Genomic DNA, 16333 nt, shown 5'->3' on the forward strand with positions numbered 1-16333 from the left:
TCCAGGGGCAGCCACAGCTGCTCTGGGCACCCTGGGCCAGGGCCTGCCCACCCTCCCAGCCAGCAATTCCTCATTCCCAATGTGCCAGAATCTGTGCCTGCCCTCTGGCCGTGGGAGCCATTGCCTGGGTGCTGTCCCTGCCTGCCCTGTCCCCAGGGGCTGTGCAGCTCTCCTGGAGCCCCTGGAGGCCCTGGCAGGGGCTCTGAGGTGTCCCTGGAGCTTCTCTGGTGCAGCTGAGCAGCCCCAGCTGGGCCAGGCTGGCTCCAGAGCAGAGGGGCTCCAGCCCTGGCAGCAGCTCCGTGGCCTCCTCTGCACTGGCTGCAGCAGCTCCAGCTCCTTGTGCTGCTGGAGCCGGGGCTGGGGCAGCTCTGCAGGTGGGCTCTCACCTGAGCCCAGGGGCACAGGGGCAGGATCCCCCTGCCCTGCTGCCCATGCTGGGGATCAGCCCAGGGCAGGCTGTGCTCCTGCAGCAGTGCCAGCCCCGCAGCCCCAGCAGTGCCAGCCCTGCAGCCCAGCAGTGCCAGCAGTGCCAGCCCCAGCAGTGCCAGCCCTGCAGCCCAGCAGTGCCAGCCCCAGCAGTGCCAGCCCCAGCCCCGCAGCCCCAGCAGTGCCAGCCCTGCTGCCCTCAGCGCTGCTGCCCCTCCAGCTCCTCACCAGCACAAGCAAACTGCCCAGAGCAGCTCAGCTGAGAAGGAAAAATGTTTTAGAACTGGAATGTTGCACCTTCCTGCCTGCGTGGTGCTGAGCCACCGTTTGAATGCAGAACAGAATGGGAAAAGGTGTGCAAAGTACCTCATCTCCTGGAAAATGCAATGCATTTTTTCTGAATACAAGGGGATTTTGGCAAGGTGCTGTCACAGCCACTCTAATAAGAACCAAGAATAACGGAATTTAAAAATTTTGTTATATTGCCTGGGCTGATCCCTCAGCGAGGGCAACCGGGCAGGGGGTTCAGGCTGGGGCAGGTCCGGTTCTCACCCACAGCGCCCCCAGCTCCTTCTCCCAGGGCTGCTCCCTCTGCTCATCCCCAGCCGGGGTTTATCCCGGGATTGCCCGGACCCGGTGCCGCTCCAGCACTCGTTCTTTTCGCCACACTCGGTCCGAGGGCGCGATCCGCCCCCGTTCCCTCAGGCGCAGGGCGGGCTCTCCTCACGGCCCGCCCGCCCTGCCTGGCGCCGCCCGCGAGGTAAGGCCGGGACCGGGCCTGGGCTGGAACCGGGACAGGGCCAGGGCTGGAACCGGGGCTGGGGCGAGTCGGGAGCGGGGCCGGGCCCCCCCAGCCCATCCCGGTGTCCCCGTGTCCGCCCCGGCCCCACCGCGTGCCCCGAGCCCCGAGCCCGGGCCGGGAGCGCGGGCGGAGCGGCGGCGGCTGAGGGAGCCCGGCCCGGGGTGCCGAAAGGAGAGCTCGGAGCCCTGCCAGGGCCTCCCGGAGCTGCACAGCCCCTGGGGACAAGGCAGGCAGGGACAGCACCCAGGCAATGGCTCCCACTGCCAGAGGGCAGGCACAGATTCTGGCACATTGGGAATTAGGAATTGCTGGCTGGGAGGGTGGGCAGGCCCTGGCCCAGGGTGCCCAGAGCAGCTGTGGCTGCCCCTGGATCCCTGGCAGTGTCCCAGGCCAGGCTGGATGGGGCTGGGAGCAGCCTGGGACAGTGGGAGCTGTCCCTGCACATGGCAGAGAGTACAAGTATTTTCAATACAAATATTTTCAAGTATTTCCTTCCAACCCAAACCATTCAATTCTTGTAAGATGCCATGATTTCACACAGAGGAAAAGGAAAATACAAATATTTGCATTTGCAAAGTGTTTATTTCTGCATTTGGTCTGAGATGGGCATGAATCATGGCTCACCCCGAGCCCCCCAAGGCCAGGTTGTACCTTGGTCTGTGTGGGAGGACCCTGCAAGCCCACCGGGGAAGAGAGAGCTTTCTTCTGGAATTCCAGAATCCTGGAATGCTTTGGGTTAGAGGGTCCTCAAAGCCCATCCAGTGCCACCCCTGCCATGTGCAGGGACAGCTCCCACTGTCCCAGGCTGCTCCCAGCCCCATCCAGCCTGGCCTGGGGCACTGCCAGGGATCCAGGGGCAGCCACAGCTGCTCTGGGCACCCTGGGCCAGGGCCTGCCCACCCTCACAGGGAACAAAACCTGGGAGGCTGTGGAAACCCATCTAAAAACAACTGAACTTCAGAAATTATTTTGAAAACCATCTGAAGCCATTAAGGTGCCTGAAATTTTAAATCCTTCTGAAAAGAATGTGGGAGCAAATTCTGGAGGACTAGGGCTGGAGGAATCCCGCTCCGTGAGGTGGGAGAGCAGTGTGCTGTCCGCATGGGCCCTGCCAGCCAGCCAGGCTCCTCCTGCAGACACCATCACAGACACATGCACGGCTGGGCACAGTGTCTGGGGTGAAGCAGGTGTTCCCCTGCCTGTGCCCTCGGGTCACCCCTGCCTCTCTGAAGCTGCTCTGGGGCAAGGGACCCTTCCCCTCTGCATCTCTGCACTGCCCGCTCCTGAAATCCAGGAATGGTGTTTAAATGTCAGCAGAGACTGCTCAGAGAAACTCATCCTGAAACACTCCTAGAGGGAACGCTCACACAGGGAAACTCAACATTTAAACAGAGCTCAGAGGAAACAAATAATTTATTCATTCATTTATTGGGTGGGGTTAGAGCTTAGAGCTGTTCCAACTGGATGGGGCTGTTTTCTCTGGGAATCCACACAGGATTTGTGTTTGGGCTGTGTGTTTGCAATCTTCCAGGACATAAGAAGGAAATCTCTGCTTTTAAACAATGCGTTATCTGAAAGTCATATCCTGCTCTAGGCAGGTTTTACTTATATGTTTTAAGGGAAAGGGAATTTTATCCTCACACCAAACTGTGGAGGGAGGATGCCTTAACTTAAAACTAAAATGTTTGTTGTTTTCCCTGCACAAATACATCAAATCACAGAATACCCCAAGTTGGAAGGGACCCCAAGGATCCCCCAGCCCAGCCCCTGCCCTGCACAGACCCCCAACAATCCCACCCTGGGCATCCCTGGCAGCGCTGTCCAAAGGCTCCTGGAGCTCTGGCAGCCTCGGGGCTGTGCCCATCCCTGGGGAGCCTGGGCAGGGCCAGCACCCTCTGGGGAAGAGCCTTTCCCTGAGATCCCACCCAAACCCCTCTGGCACAGCTCCAGCCGTGCCCTGGGAGCTGTTCCTGTCCCGGAGCCTGGCACACGTGTTCTGTGTTTGAACAGGTACCTGCTCTGTGCTCTGTGTCCCATGTTCTGTGTTCTGTGTTTGAACAGGTACCTGCTCTGTGCTCTGTGTTTGAACAGGTACCTGCTCTGTGTCCCATGTTCTGTGTTCTGTGTTTGAACAGGTACCTGCTCTGTGTTCCAGCAGGCGCCCGCTCTGTGTTCCGTGTCCCAGCCGGCGGCCGCTCGGTGTTGCCGGTGCCGCCGTCCCGGGATGTCGCTGGATGTCACCTTCCTGGGCACGGGCGCGGCCTTCCCGAGCCCGGCCCGCGGGGCCTCGGCGCTGGTGCTGCGCAGGGCAGGGCAGTGCTGGCTCTTCGACTGCGGCGAGGGGACACAGACACAGCTCATGAGGAGCCACCTGCGGGCAGGTGTGTGCCCTCGGCTGCGGGACAGCTCCGGGAGGCACCCGACGGGAAGGGAAGGGAAGGGAAGGGAAGGGAAGGGAAGGGAAGGGAAGGGAAGGGAAGGGAAGGGAAGGGAAGGGAAGGGAAGGGAAGGGAAGGGAAGGGAAGGGAAGGGAAGGGAAGGGAAGGGAAGGGAAGGGAAGGGAAGGGAAGGGAAGGGAAGGGAAGGGAAGGGAAGGGAAGGGAAGGGAAGGGAAGGGAAGGGAAGGGAAGGGAAGGGAAGGGAAGGGAAGGGAAGGGAAGGGAAGGGAAGGGAAGGGAAGGGAAGGGAAGGGAAGGGAAGGGAAGGGAAGGGAAGGGAAGGGAAGGGAAGGGAAGGGAAGGGAAGGGAAGGGAAGGGAAGGGAAGGGAAGGGCTGCCTTGGGCGGGGCTGCCCGACCTGCTCCGCAGCCATCTCTGGCCGCCCCTGGGCACAGAGACAATGGGAATTAATTCATCGCGCTTAGCAATGTCAAACGCGGCCTGAAGCAGCTTGAAACAGGAACGGTTTGGTTGTTGTTTGTCTGGAGGCAGCTCCCTGGAGGGCAAACCTGCGGTGAGCCTTCCTGTGGGTAAATGTCTCTTTTCAAGCGAGGCTCTGTGTGTCAGGGGTAACTTTCACCTTTTGGCAAACGAACCAGGAATAAAGCTCACCTCACTGTCACAGCCGCTGTGCTTCCACAGTCCTCAGTGGCCAAGCTGACTTCTCTACCCCAAAGAATGAATTGTCAGTTACAAACAGAAATACAGGCTCCTGCTCCTCCAAAACCTATCAGGGAATTTAATGTCAGGTAGATGGAGTGACTTCTATGAAATTGTTTACTGAAATCATCTTCAAACAAAAGCAGGCGATTCTGTCATTCCTGTGGCTCAGTCCCAGCAGGTGCTGGAGGAAATGCCTGGCTGTGTGGAATTGGGAGTTCAGCAGAGACAGAGGCAGCCTGGTTAAAGGACTTGTGTGTGCAATGAGAGAGTTCTGGGCTCCTCTGGGCAGGGCCCAGCTGGGGCCAGGCAGCCCAGGCACCAAAGAAAGCCCAGACATTTACAGAGCCATTTTTTATCTTGTTTTAAACAAACCAGTCAGCAACGGTGGGGTTCTTGCCTCTTAAAAAACTATGAAATCAACACTGCGTGCTGGTTTGCTTTTGGTTACTTTTTATTTTGTTCGTTCCGTGGGCTGGAAGGAGCAACACAAATTCCTCATTGTGTTCCTGGTTAGTCTGCAGATTTTCTGTAAGATGGAAGCTCAAATGCTTCCCAGCACGTCCTTGCATTTCACATGGCAGATGTCACCAGCCAGGCCCATTCCATGCTTGTGGAATGCTTGGCTCAGAAGGAGCTAAACCTTGCATCTCTGCAGCCTCTTCTTGGCTATCAGGCCAAAATCTGCCTTGTGTGGAAGGGATGGGGAAAGAAACACCTTTTGGGCTGGGATTTGTCCATTAAGCACTGGTTTTAATTTCCCTCCTCGCTTGTTTCAGACATCTTGTTTCAAGCATCTCGCCAAACAGGAGTGGTTACATTGTCTGTTTTCCTGTCTTTGTCTATTCCTGTTCTGTTCAACAGCCAAAATCACCAAGATTTTCATCACTCACCTCCACGGCGACCACATGTTTGGTCTCCCTGGGCTGCTGTGCACGCTGACCCTGCAGAGGAGCCCCGAAGCCAGCGCGGCGCCCATCGATATTTACGGGCCGCTGGGGCTGCGGAGCTTCCTGTGGCGGAGCCTGGAGCTGTCGCACTCGCAGCCCGTGCTGCCCTGCCGCGTGCACGAGCTGGTGCCCACGCAGGACCAGTGCCCCGCCGGGGAATTCCGCGACTTCTCGGGCCTGGACCGGGGCGCGGCGCTCGCCCAGGCGCCTCCGGGGACGGTCCTGCACCTGGATGCAGAAACAGACTCGTACCTGCTGCTGGAGGACGAGGAGCTGTCCGTGAGGGCCTTCCGCCTCTTCCACCGCGTGCCCTCCTTCGGCTTCGTCGTGGAGGAGAAGCCGCGGCCCGGGAAGCTCAAAGTGCACTTGCTGCAAGAACTTGGTACCTACTTCGACTTATTTTTCTTCTTTTTACTTCTTTTACGGCCGCCTTCCTATGTGTTCTAGCAAACCCAAGCTGCTGTCTCTCTCCGTAGCCCGTTTTAACCCAATTTTCCATTTTCTGTCTGGCACCTGACCTCCAGGCTGCGCTGTGATCCGGTGTGTGACGCTGGTGCCAGGGAATGCCACAGACCACTTCCATGCTGGCAACAGCTGACAAGCTCAGGTTTAGCCAGAGGTTAAACAGCTCAGCGTGGCTTTCAGGAAAACACACGGCCAGTGTATTTGCATGATTTTCTTGACTTTAAGACGAGCAATATAACTGGGTTTTTTGATGTAGTTTCCCTGAGCAGTTTCCTCGTGGCTGCCCCATCCCTGGAGGAGCCCAACCCTGAGACAGTGGAGGGTGTCCCTGCCCATGGCAGGATGAACTTGGAGGTGCCTTCCAACCCAAGCTATTCTAGGATTCCATGATTTTCTTCAAACGCACTTCCTTGCGCTTCGACTGTGTGTTTGCAATCTTCCAGGACATAAGAAGGAAATCTCTGCTTTTAAACAATGTATTGTCTGAAAGTCATATCCTGCTAAGGTTACAAGCTCTTAATTTGTATGAAAAATCTGAAATATTGGCTGATTTTAATAGTGAGGCCGTGTTTTTTCCCAGTGAGCCAGCTTTCTGCCTAGCATACCTCAGGGGGTGTGTTTTGAAGCTAACAGAGCTGCGACAGCACGGCGGGTGCAGCGCTTAGGGCTGTTTTCCTCTCCCTGGCAGGAGTGCCGCCCGGTGCCCTGTACGGGGAGCTGAAGCGCGGCCGCGCCGTGGAGCTGAGCGGCGGCGTGACGGTGCGGCCGCGGGACGTGCTGAGCCCGCCCGTGCCCGGCAGGAAGGTCTGCGTGCTGGGCGACTGCGCGGGGCCCGTGGGGCCGGGCGCGCGGCGCCTCTGCGGCCACGCCGACCTGCTGGTGCACGAGGCCACGCTGGGCGACGGCCAGCAGGACGCGGCGCGCCAGCGCGGGCACAGCACGCCCGGCCTGGCCGCGCGCTTCGCCCTGGAGTGCCGCGCCAGGAGGCTGGTGCTGACCCACTTCAGCCAGCGGTACCAGCGCCGCGGCGACGGCCGCAGCGACATCGACACCCTCAGGAGGGAGGCCGAGGCCGCGATGGGCGGCCAGGAGGTGACGCTGGCCGAGGACTTCATGACCATCGAGATACCCATGAAAAACAAAACCGAGGACTTCGTGACCACAGAGAACCCAATGAAACAGTGAGAACGAGGACTTTGTTATGAGATCCCAAGGAAAAACTGGAAAACGAGGACTTCGTTATGAGATCCCAATGAAACAGTTTAAGACAAGGACTTCATCGTGAGATCCCAATGAAAAACAAAACCGAGGACTTTGTGATCACAGAGAACCCAATGAAACAGTGAGAATGAGGACTTCATCATGAGATCCCAATGAAACAGTTTAAAACAAGGAATTCATCATGAGATCCCAATAAAAAACAAAAACAAGGACTTTGTGACCACAGGGAACCAAATGAAACAGTAAGAACGAGGACTTCGTCATGAGATCCCAATGAAAAACTGAAAAACGAGGACTTCTTCATGAGATCCCAATTAAACAGTTTAAAACAATCCCAATTAAACAGTTTAAAACAAGGACTTCATTATGAGATCCCAGTGAAACAGTGAGAACTGAGGACTTCATCATGAGGTCCCAATGAAACCGTTAAAAATGAGAACTTTGTGACCAGAGGGAACCCAATGAAACAATGAAAAACAAGGACTTTGTGACAACAGAGATCCCAATGAAACAGTGGAAAACGAGGGCTTCATCATGAGATCCCAATGAAACAATGAGAACTGAGGACTTCATGACAAGATCCCAATGAAATAGTGAAAACCAAGGACTTTGTGACCACAGAGATCCCAATGAAACAACCAAAACCAAGGACTTCATCATGAGACCCCAGTGAAACAGTGAAAAACAAGGACTTCATGACCACAGAGATCTCAATGAAAAAGTGAAAACTCAGGACTTCATGACAAGATCCCAACTAAAAAATGAAAACAAAGGACTTTGTGACAATAGAGATCCCAATTAAAAAGTGAGAACTCAGGATTTGTGACCACAGAGATCCCAGTGAAACAGTAAAAACCAAAGACTTCATAACAAGATCCCAGCTGAGCAGTGAAAATGTTTGTGACCACAGAGTGGGTGTGACTGGGGGCATTGCCGGGCTCAGTGCAGGAGCTCTTCTCGTGCCACACCTGCAGATGAAGTTTGCTCATAAATAAAGAGAGTTCAGGCTTCCTGTCAGAAGGGAATTCACGGTTTGATCCATTAACGCTCTGGAGCACCGGCACTGCATTTTCACGCCCAGTAACGTTCGGGAAGCACGCTCTGGAAGCCTCCAGGAGGGTGGCAATGCTCCTCATTAAACTGTCCCTCCAAAGCATTTGAAGGATGGATTATCCCGACAGAGGCACCTCTGTGTCTGCAGCAGTGTGGGGAGCGTCACCTGCACGAGCTCAGCCCGTTTCTGCAGTGACCTGGGGGGACGCACAGAGCTGCTTCCATCTCCTGTCCTCCCCACCCCAAACCAGAAGCTGGGCTTCCCCAAGTTTTACCTGAATTTGCTGATCTGACGCTGTGAGGAATTTTGAATTGAGACGAGACTTTTGAATTATTTTTGATGATGCGGTTTATTTTTTTATCTCTACATAAGTAAGAAGGGTGAGTTGAGCTCACATCTTCATAGCACAGCTCAGAATGTCACAAGACTTCTGGTTACAAAACCTTGTAAAGATTTATTAGCCAATAAAACATTGTCAACAAGAACTTCATCTTTAAATATTTTATCTTTTAGATTCATGCGACAACGTAAGTTTTTTTAGTTAATTATATTATAACACACAAACTTACAGCACTGTATTTTAAATTTCTAAATACTTTTATAACTACTTTTTTTTCTATATCTTAAGTTTTAAAAGCCTGAGGTTTCCTTTACTTAGCTTAATGTGTGTCTGCTTTAAACTATACATCCACATTCTCACCTCTAAGTTGAGTTTCTAAAGTTTGATTCTAAACACTTAAGTTTAGAAACCCTTTCCAAAATCTCAAATCGAATACTTTAACTTACTGAAAGATTCTAAAAATTTCTAAACTTCATTCTAAAAATTCCAAACTTTACCTTACCGAAAAATTCTGAAAATTTGTAAACTTTATTTTAAAAATTCTAAACTTTACCAGTGCAGTGCCTGTGCTGGGCTGCAATGCAGCACAGGCAGAGAGAGGAGCAGGGTGACATTCCCAGCCTCTGGCCACGTGGAGCAAGGTGAGTTCCATGGCTATTCCCACCCTGCCCAGCCTCTGTCTCGCCTGTGCTGGCAGCAAATCAGAACTGGCTCACACCAACATCCACGTTTTGCCTTCACTCACGCTGCAGATGTGCAGGGATTTATTGCTGGCTGGGGGCTGGGTACAAACTGGGAACGAGACTGAATGGCTAGAAACGCTTCTTGAGCTGTTTTATTTTCCAGCATGGGCTTCATTGCACAGTTGTGACAATGAAAAGATGGCATTAGCTCACATTTTAGGTAGGAAACTAAAAATGCTACAACTCACCTTGAAAGTTTTTTGCCCAATCACACAAAGCAAAAGCACATTGAGAGTAGTTCCACCCAACCACTGTAAGCACAGGTACCTTTGGTTAAACAGTGCTTGCTTATTTCGAATGCAATACCTGCTTGTGAGCCTTAAACACAATGCACAGAGCTCCAGTATTAATATCCTAATACCTCACTAAATGTACTTTTCTGCAACCTAAAGAAAAGTGTTATTCTAGACAAGTGTTAACACAGACCATTGTTCCATTTGTCTTTACTTTTTTACTTCTCACATAATTTTTTTGCTAATCAGTCTCATGGCTACTGCTTTGGTCCAACCACAGTTCTGCTCTCTCTGAAGTCTCCCTTTTGCAGCATTCCCAAAACCCTCTTACTTTTATAGATTCCCACAGGATTCTTTGGTTTCTTAAAGCAGTAATGCTGGGAGGAGTGGCAGGCGCGAAGGACCTGGAGCCTGCCGATCTCTGTGTTTGTCTCTCAGAAGTGCCGTGCGATACAGGCAGGCTCTGTGGGCCGTGCAGGCGTGTTCTGTCTCCCCGCACGCTGTACTCCGTTCTCTCTGACAGAAGCGGTGTCCCGTGCCGGGGCCGTGGTGCCACACCCAGGTTTGGGTGCTCAGGAGCCGAGCCGTGCCGGGTTTCACACCGGGACAGAACAGCTCTGCTGTCCTGACCCGCCCTGCCATGCCCGCCTGTGACGGGGACAACCCCAAACCCCCGTGTTTACACCTGTTCATGCACAGCTGTGACTGGCAGCCCAGGGCACGGCCTCAGGCCTTTGGTTTGGGATGGGAACCCGGGCTCAGAATGGGTGATTTTGGGCAAAGGGCGGCGAGGGCAGAGAGCGTCCCACGGCAGCAGCAGCCAGGGCCTCCCCAGGTAACGGGCCAGGGATCGGCTGCGCAGCCGAGTCATCCGTGCAACTCTCATGCCATTATTCCACGGGGAGAGCTGAGGGAGGGAATGCCGCTTTCCCTGGCCTGGGAGGAAGAGCTGAGGGCTGCTGGGGCTGACTCAAGGCCAGGTCTCTGCTGTGCATTCAAACACGGATTGCTCTTGGGCACATCACACACCCAGCGCTGGGTTGTGCAGAACTGCTGCACTTCCCATTTAGTGCATTTTAGCATTTCGGAACCAACTATAGCTGCCTCTTTTCCATCAGGCCCTGTGTCCTTGCTCAGCCTGCTCCCCTCTCCTCAAAGCCTGGGTACAAATTACCTGGTGATCCTGACTGCTAATGAAACCTGGATTAAATTAGCAGGAACGTGCGTGCCGGTCAGGAGAGGTTTGACCATCAGTGGTCTGTGTTCCCGGTGAGTTTACCTTCCCATTAATCATGTGTGGGTTGCCGGGGAGCAGAATTCCTCTGCATTCCGGCAGATGTGCCTGAGGGTTCCCCGACAGCGGGCAAGGACTCTGCTCCGCACCGTGAGGGAGCTGTGACAGCTGCTGGGGCCGTAAAGGGAGAGTTTCTAAAGTCACGTTTAGGGTCCGAATAGCTCATTTTAAACATCCCTCTGCCTTCCTGGAAGAGCCCCTCTAGTTTGGTTCCCCTTTTTTCAGCTGTCACCAGCAGAAGGGCCGGGCAGAACTGCAGAGGGAGCGTTTCATGCTGCGGGGAAGAGGAAGGGAGGGCAGGAAGGAGACGTGGGAGCTGTGAGAGAGCAGGGATGTTCCTGGGGCAGCACAGCCCAGCAGCAGGGCAGGGCAGGGCAGGGCAGGGCAGGGCAGGGCAGGGAGCTGCGCACGCCCGGCTCTGGGGGCAGCACGGGCGGGAGAGCTGGGCAGGGGCCCTGCAGCACCGACCGGCAGCAGCCGTGCTCCGGGAAAGGCAGCCGGGAAAGGGAATCCAGCTGTGGGTGCTGAATCCAGCCGGGCAGGGAAATCCAGCTGTGGGTGCTGAATCCAGCTGTGGGAGCTAAACCCAACTGGGAAGGGAAATCCAGCTGGGCAGGGACATCCAGCTGTGGGTGCTGAATCCAGCTGTGGGTGCTGAATCCAGCTGGGCAGGGAAATCCAGCTGTGGGTGCTGAATCCAGCTGTGGGAGCTAAACCCAACTGGGAAGGGAAATCCAGCTGGGCAGGGACATCCAGCTGTGGGTGCTGAATCCAGCTGTGGGTGCTGAATCCAGCTGTGGGTGCTAAATCCAGCTGTGGGTGCTGAATCCAGCTGGGCAGGGAAACCCAACTGAGAAATGCAGCTGTGGGTGAGAAATCCAGACAGGAAATGCAGCTGTGGGTGCTAAATCCAGCTGTGAAATCCAGCTGTGGGCGTCCCAGCCTTGCTGTCAGCTGCTCCCCATGGCCCAGGTGGGAATCTGCAGCTGCCAGGGCAGGAAAAAAACCCATGATCTTCTTATTTTGTTGCTTGTTTGGTGAGTTTTTTGGGTGTCCTTTGTTGGTTTGGTTTTGTTTTGTTTATGGTTTTTTGGGGTTTGTTTTTGGGGGTTTTGTTATGGGTTTTGGTTTTTGTTATGGGTTTTTATTGTGTTTTTCTTTGTTTGGTTTCCGTGGGATTTTTGGGGGTTCTTTGCTTTGTTTGTTTGGGGGTTTTTTTGGTTGTTGTTGTTGTTTTTGTTGTATTTTTTGTGGTTTTTTTTTTTTTTAACAGACTAAAAAAAGAGTTGTCTCTGACTGAGCTGTGTTTGTTTGTGAGGAACAGCACATTAGTTATTTACCCGGGGTGGTTTGGTTCTAGAAATGTGTGTTCTGGCCAGCTGGCAGGGCTGGCCCAGGCCTCCCTGAAACCCCTGGTTTGGCACGGGGGGCAGCTTAGTCCATTTTTTATTATTAATCTGAAATATTATTATTATTATTATTATTATTATTATTATTATTATTATTATTATTATCATCATCATCATCATCATCATCATCATCATCATCGTCATCATCATCATCATTATCATTATTATTTTGTATCATTATATCATATAAATATATAATATATAATATAGAATATAGAATGTATAATATATAATATATAATATAGAATATAGAATATAGAATAAAATATAATATATTATTATCTATTATATATTATATTATATTATATTATATTATATTATATTATATTATATTATATTATATTATATTATATTATATTATATTATATTATATTATATTATATTATATTATATTATATTATATACAATATTATAATATTATTACAGAAATGGGTGTTTTGCCCCCAGAGTTACAGAAATGTGTAATTTGCACCGCACTCGGCAAATCCAGGCATGGAGAGACTTCAGTTGCATCTGCCCAGGAGGAGATGTCAAATACAGGAGCATCCATCATGTGTTGCTTTTCAACACAAGGTCTTCGGCCTCAGCACGTGGAACTGACTATAAATGACTGAACACTGTGAGCAGCAAATTTTGAAGAAATTTTAAAAGTTCCCATTATTCTTTGTTCTTATTAGAGTGGCTGTGACAGCACCTTGCCAAAATCCCCTTGTATTCAGAAAAAATGCATTGCATTTCCCAGGAGATGAGGTACTTTGCACACCTTTTTCCATTCTGTTCTGCATTCAAACGGTGGCTCAGCACCACGCAGGCAGGAAGGTGCAACATTCCAGTTCTAAAACATTTTTCCTTCTCAGCTGAGCTGCTCTGGGCAGTTTGCTTGTGCTGGTGAGGAGCTGGAGGGGCAGCAGCGCTGAGGGCAGCAGGGCTGGCACTGCTGGGGCTGGCACTGCTGGGGCTGCGGGGCTGGCACTGCTGGGGCTGGCACTGCTGGGGCTGGCACTGCTGGGGTGGCACTGCTGGGGCTGTGGGGCTGGGGCTGGCACTGCTGGCACTGCTGGGGCTGCAGGGCTGGCACTGCTGGGGCTGGCACTGCTGGGGCTGGCACTGCTGGGGCTGGCACTGCTGGCACTGCTGCAGGAGCACAGCCTGCCCTGGGCTGATCCCCAGCGTGGGCAGCAGGGCAGGGGGATCCTGCCCCTGTGCCCCTGGGCTCAGGTGAGAGCCCACCTGCAGAGCTGCCCCAGCCCCGGCTCCAGCAGCACAAGGAGCTGGAGCTGCTGCAGCCAGTGCAGAGGAGGCCACGGAGCTGCTGCCAGGGCTGGAGCCCCTCTGCTCTGGAGCCAGCCTGGCACAGCTGGGGCTGCTCAGCTGCACCAGAGAAGCTCCAGGGACACCTAGAGCCCCTGCCAGGGCCTCCAGGGGCTCCAGGAGAGCTGCACAGCCCCCGGGGACAAGGCAGGCAGGGACAGCACCCAGGCAATGGCTCCCACTGCCAGAGGGCAGGCACAGATTCTGGCACATTGGGAATTAGGAATTGCTGGCTGGCAGGGTGGGCAGGCCCTGGCCCAGGGTGCCCAGAGCAGCTGTGGCTGCCCCTGGATCCCTGGCAGTGTCCCAGGCCAGGCTGGATGGGGCTGGGAGCAGCCTGGGACAGTGGAAGGTGTCCCTGACCATGGCAGGGGTGGCACTGGATGGGCTCTGAGGCTCCTTTCAATCAAAGTGATGGTGACAGGATGGGATCTGGCTCTGGTCAAAAGTGGGTGACTTAGTGTGGTGCTGGTGCGTTAAAGTCAAAGTTTCTGTGCTGGTTTGTTGTTTTGAGAGGGTCCATACAGTTCCCACAGCCTCGCATTTCAATCCAGCCCGGGCGAAATCCTCCTGGGAGCAGGGGAGCGGGGAAGCGGTTCCCGACAGGAATGGGTGCAAATCCGGGGTACAAATACAGAGTGCGACGGGGAGAGACACAAATACAGGGTAAAATAGCAACATCTAACAGCGGATGCTAAAGGCTAGCCTTAGAATTCTAACATTCAATGCTTAACAACAAACTAACACGGGGTACAGATACAGAGTATGATGAGGAGATACAAATACAGGGTAAAATAGGAACATCTAACAGCGGCAGCTAAAGGCAAGTCTTAGAATTCTAACATTCAATGTTTAACAACAGGCCAACACTTCCAATTAAGACCTTATCAACGTCATTAACACCAGCTGCCAATTACTGCTGTGACACAGAGCTCTCGTCCCCAGGGTTTCATTCCTCACACCGGGGCCCCGCGCATACCGCGCCCGCCCGCGCCCCGCGCCGCCGCAGCGCCGCCCGCCAACCACAAACACAACGCGCCCGCCCGCGCCCCCCTCTGCGCCGCGCAGGCGCCGCGGGACCCGGATGTGGCGCATGCGCGACGGCGGCGGCCCGGACGTGTCGGCGGCGGCCGCGACAGCGACAGCGACAACAAACGAGCGGCGAGGGCGCGGGCAGCGCGGACCGCGGGCAGCAGGCGGCGGGGACCGGCAGCGGGCGCCCGCTGACCCCGGAGCCCGCCAGCGCCGCCCCGCCGCGCCGCGCCGAGCAGAGGGGGCGGAGGCCCGGGCCTTCCCCCGCCGCCGCCGCCGCCGCCCCTCACGGCGGCCTCGGGCCGCGCCCGGACAGCGACCCAGGTAACTGCGCTCCGCCCGCCCCATGGGCTCCCTCCGCTCCCCGCCCGGGCTCCCTGCCCGCCCCTGCCCGCCGCTTCCCGGGGCGCTTCCCCGCCTTGCCGGGCGCCTGCCCCGGGCCGCGGCGGGCTCCTCCCCGCTGCCTTCCCCTGCTGCCCGGGCTCCCTGCGCGCCTCCCCTCCCTCACGGCCCCTGCCCCGGCCCCACCGCCGCCTCCCTGCCCGCTCCCCCTCCCGGCCTCTCCCCGGCCACCAGAGCGCGGCATCCCCCCCCCATCCCCTCCCCCCCCCCCCCCGCTGCCAAACTTTCCACCCCGAGCTCTGCAGCGCCGGGCACCCGCCGTGCCCCCTTGGCATGTGCCAACCCTGTGCCAACCCCTGTGCCAGCCCCTGTGCCAACCCCTGTGCCAACCCCTGTGCCAACCCCTGTGCCAACCTCTGTGCCAACCCTGTGCCAACCTCTGTGCCAACCTCTGTGCCAACCCCTGTGCCAACCCCTGTGCCAACCCCTGTGCCAACCCCTGTGCCAACCTCTGTGCCAACCCTGTGCCAACCTCTGTGCCAGTCCCTGTGCCAACCCCTGTGCCAACCCCTGTGCCAACCTCTGTGCCAACCCCAGTGCCAACCCCTGTGCCAACCCCTGTGCCAACCCTGTGCCAACCTCTGTGCCAGCCCCTGTGCCAACCTCTGTGCCAACCTCTGTGCCAACCTCTGTGCCAACCCCTGTGCCAACCTCTGTGCCAACCCCTGTGCCAGTCCCTGTGCCAACCCTGTGCCAACCCCTGTGCCAGCCTCTGTGCCAGCCCCTGTGCCAACCTCTGTGCCAACCCTGTGCCAACCTCTGTGCCAGCCTCTGTGCCAACCTCTGTGCCAACCCTGTGCCAACCCCTGTGCCAGCCCCTGTGCCAACCCCTGTGCCAACCCCTGTGCCAACCTCTGTGCCAACCCCTGTGCCAACCCCTGTGCCAACCTCTGTGCCAACCTCTGTGCCAGCCTGGACCTCCTGTCCCTGCTCAGGGCACACCTGGAGGTGCCAACCTTGTCCTGGCATCCCTGGAGGTGCCAACCTTGTCCTGGCATCGCTGTGCTGTCCCTGGCACTGAGGGTGGCACACGGGGCAGTGCCCAGGCTGTGCCCAGGCTGTGCAGGGTGGGCATTTTTTGGGCATTTTTGGGGCACCTTGTGGGCATTTTTTGGGCACCTTGTGGGCATTTTTTGGGCATTTTTTGGGCACCTGGTGGGCATTTTTGGGCACCTTGTGGGCACTTTTTTGGCACCTTTTGGGTGCTGAGCGTGGCACATTGTGGGCATTTTTTGGGCATTTTTTGGGCACCTTGTGGGCATTTTTTGGGCACATTGTGGGCACCTTGTGGGCATTTTTTGGGCATTTTTTGGGCACCTTTTGGGCATTTTTTGGGCACCTTGTGGGCATTTTTTGGGCACCTTTTGGGCATTTTTGGGGCATTTTTGGGGCATTTTTTGGGCACCTTGTGGGCACATTTTGGGCACTTTTTGGGCATTTTTTGGGCACTTTTTGGGCACTTTTTGGGCACCTTGTGGGCATTTTTTTGGGCATTTTTTGGGCATTTTTGGGGCATTTTTTGGGCACCTTTTGGGCACCTTTTGGGCATTTTT

The 16333-nt window shown here is 55.0% G+C and overlaps 2 protein-coding genes across 3 annotated transcripts in view; one reads left to right on the top strand and one right to left on the bottom strand.

Moving 5' to 3' along the window:
* LOC131095541 (methyl-CpG-binding domain protein 2-like) overlaps positions 1 to 16333 on the bottom strand; it is a 205244-nt gene that overhangs the window by 124537 nt on the left and 64374 nt on the right. The window lies entirely within an intron of this gene.
* ELAC1 (elaC ribonuclease Z 1) lies at positions 1176 to 8495 on the top strand. Of its 2 annotated transcripts, none has more exons than XM_058043436.1 (4): positions 1176 to 1186; positions 3387 to 3609; positions 5191 to 5658; positions 6430 to 8495. In XM_058043436.1, the coding sequence occupies exons 2-4, from the start codon at positions 3453 to 3455 to the stop codon at positions 6924 to 6926; spliced, it is 1122 nt and encodes a 373-aa protein (XP_057899419.1). In that variant the 5' UTR covers positions 1176 to 1186; positions 3387 to 3452; the 3' UTR covers positions 6927 to 8495. The 2 variants fall into 2 exon arrangements, with proteins under 2 accessions (XP_057899419.1, XP_057899418.1); XM_058043435.1 differs by lacking the exon at positions 1176 to 1186 and adding an exon at positions 2301 to 3238 and having other exon boundaries at positions 3384 to 3609.

Source organism: Melospiza georgiana, chromosome Z (assembly GCF_028018845.1).
Source record: "Melospiza georgiana isolate bMelGeo1 chromosome Z, bMelGeo1.pri, whole genome shotgun sequence".
Lineage (NCBI taxonomy): Eukaryota > Metazoa > Chordata > Aves > Passeriformes > Passerellidae > Melospiza > Melospiza georgiana.